This window comes from Sinocyclocheilus anshuiensis, unplaced genomic scaffold (genome assembly GCF_001515605.1).
Source record: "Sinocyclocheilus anshuiensis isolate Anshui unplaced genomic scaffold, SAMN03320099.WGS_v1.1 scaffold205, whole genome shotgun sequence".
In the NCBI taxonomy this organism is placed as follows: Eukaryota; Metazoa; Chordata; class Actinopteri; order Cypriniformes; family Cyprinidae; genus Sinocyclocheilus; species Sinocyclocheilus anshuiensis.
The window spans coordinates 779,314-781,705 of record NW_015536497.1 but is presented as its reverse complement, the minus strand read 5'-3'; the positions used below and the strand labels follow the sequence as shown (position 1 = coordinate 781,705).

The window sequence follows — 2,392 nt, the reverse complement described above, 5'->3', positions numbered from 1 at the left end:
TAAAGGAAAAAGGAACACTCCACTATTTTTGAAAATAGGCTCATTTTCCAACTAGAGTTAAACAGTTTCCGTTTTCAACGTTTTCGAATCCATTCAGCCGATCTACGGGTCTGGCGGTAGCACTTTTAGCTGTAGCTTAGCATAGATCATTGAATTATGAGTGCAGCAGGCGCAATGATATTACGCAGCGCCTGAAAATAGTCCCCAGCACGCTCCCTGTGCAAGCAGGTGGTCACATTGGTTATGTTGATGGAAGTTAGCCTATTTTCAGGCGCTGCATAATATAATTGCGCCTGCTGCACCCATGGTACTGCAGCAAAGTTCCTTGATTATTACACCGGAATGAGAGTATAGTTCCGAGCCATATCGGCCTAGAAAATCACAACTTTTCTTTTTCCATCAGTTTTAGTACACGATGTAACTACAGAAGAGTCACGTTTTAAATAGGAAAAATATAGAAACTCTTTGGTCATTTTTGAGCGAGATGCTAACAGTCTAATCAGATTCAATGATCTATGCTAAGCTACAGCTAAAAGTGCTACCGCCAGACCCGGAAATTGGCTGAATGGATTCGAAAACGGTAAAACTCAACCGTTTAACTCTAGGGGAGTTGGAATTTTCAAAAATAGTGGAGTGTTCCTTAAATATATAAATAAATGTGTGTCAGGGCATATGTAAATGTCTATTTAACTATAACTGTTGTATATTTTGTGTGTATATCTTCTACATTGATGTAGAAACTGCTACTATTGTCTAGAAACTGCTGGATTTGAACACACTCACCTCCACCTGTTCTTTCTCATCAGGCTAAAGAGGCAGAGCTGTCACAGAAGTCCAAGATGAGTGCCAATGGGATGTGAGAGGCACTCCATGTTTCCTCATTCTGTTGCAGATGAGGGTGGAGGTTCGAGTTTGGCTGCTTCTGCTGAGGAAGCGTCTCTCACAGTCCAGGATTTCCGAGGCCTTGCCGTCTCACACCTCTCATACGGACCAGATGGACTAGCCGCATCACATCCTCCATCGACATCTGGTCCTCAAAAAGGAGGAACATTGTTTATGTTAGAATTTAGACATCACTCCAGCTTGACATCCGACATGTTTACATCTCCCATCCCCCTGAAGATTTGACGAATAATGTAAATTTGCAATGAAAAAAACATCAAAAACCAGGAAATGAAAAAAGGAACTCACAAGACTTGCCACTCTTTGCTGAACTTCATTGTGTAAATGTGTAAATAAATTGTACAATACCTGCATATTATATAAGTGCTACTGCTTTATACAGTCGGCTGTGCCAAATGTGTGGGCTAGAAGGTGAAAGAAGTCATATTTTAATATGAGGAATGCATATGCTTGCATTCTGGATTTAGTTTGGCAGATGAATTGTAAATGGCCAAGTATGTGGGTATTTTTTTATTTGAAAATGTCAAATTCCCTTTTCTAAGGGAATTTTACGTTCACTCCCTCAGGAGATTAGCGGTGTAGCGATTACGCCAGGCCTGCCTATGGCAGACTCTGCAGTTTAGCACAAAAAATGTTTTATCATAATCTATGTATTTAATTTGTTCATACTATGCTGTGTCCCCCTTTCAATCATGCGTTGAAATTTAACGCATGATTCAAGAAAATCTAAATGGAGTCGTAAAGTTAACGTTTCACTTATGGTTAAAAATATTCAAAATTCCCCTGAAGACAAACGTTATTGAGTTTCATGTTGTACTGGATAAACTACTGGGAGGGAAAACAATATAGTATGGCAGTACTGTAAAGTTTTAATTTAAAAAGCATTGAATCCCCCAAATGTTTGCTGTGTTTATCCCATAGCCTGCATTCAACTCAACTGTAAACCTAATTGAATTTGTTGCGTCTGTAAACTGCCGTCCCATTCTGTCCTGGTGCACTTTTTTTATGTTGATCAATTGATTAAAATTGAAAATTGAGTTTGAAACTGCCTCTCATTGTGTTAAACCGCGTACCATCTTTTACCACTGTACAGTCAAAAAGTAAAGGTGCTCAATGCTCATATCTCTTTGTGTTGCACATCCCAATCATTACCCCCGTTTATTTAGTGTAATGTGAACAAATAAAATGGTTTTTGTTTTCAAAACTGACTAAATTTAACGGGTCAAATTCACTCATATTTGCGATTAACTGATACTTGTTCAGTTAAAAAAAAAAAAAATTAAAAAAAGCTTCAAAGATCAAAATGATTGAGGTGAAATGTATTTTCTCATGAATCTGATCATCTACATTTTTTTGGAAGGTAAATATAAATCCCTTTTAAGCTGTAAATTGGTTATTTTACCCAGGACTTTTCAAATTGAGTTGCTAGGGTGCCCGTGGACAATTTAAAATTAAAATGTAAAAGATTCATTTAAATTTTATAAAATGC

General features: G+C 37.6%; 1 protein-coding gene across 2 annotated transcripts in view; it reads left to right on the top strand.

Moving 5' to 3' along the window:
• LOC107687501 (LETM1 domain-containing protein LETM2, mitochondrial-like) overlaps positions 1 to 2,095 on the top strand; it is a 15,011-nt gene extending 12,916 nt beyond the window's left edge. Inside the window, exon 11 of one of the 2 annotated variants that reach the window (XM_016484872.1) lies at positions 807 to 2,095. In XM_016484872.1, the coding sequence (XP_016340358.1) occupies positions 807 to 860 (54 nt within the window). In that variant the 3' untranslated portion in view covers positions 861 to 2,095. The remainder of the gene's footprint in view (positions 1 to 806) is intronic. The other variant, XM_016484863.1, reaches the window with a different exon arrangement.
• Positions 2,096 to 2,392: the final 297 nt, after the last annotated feature.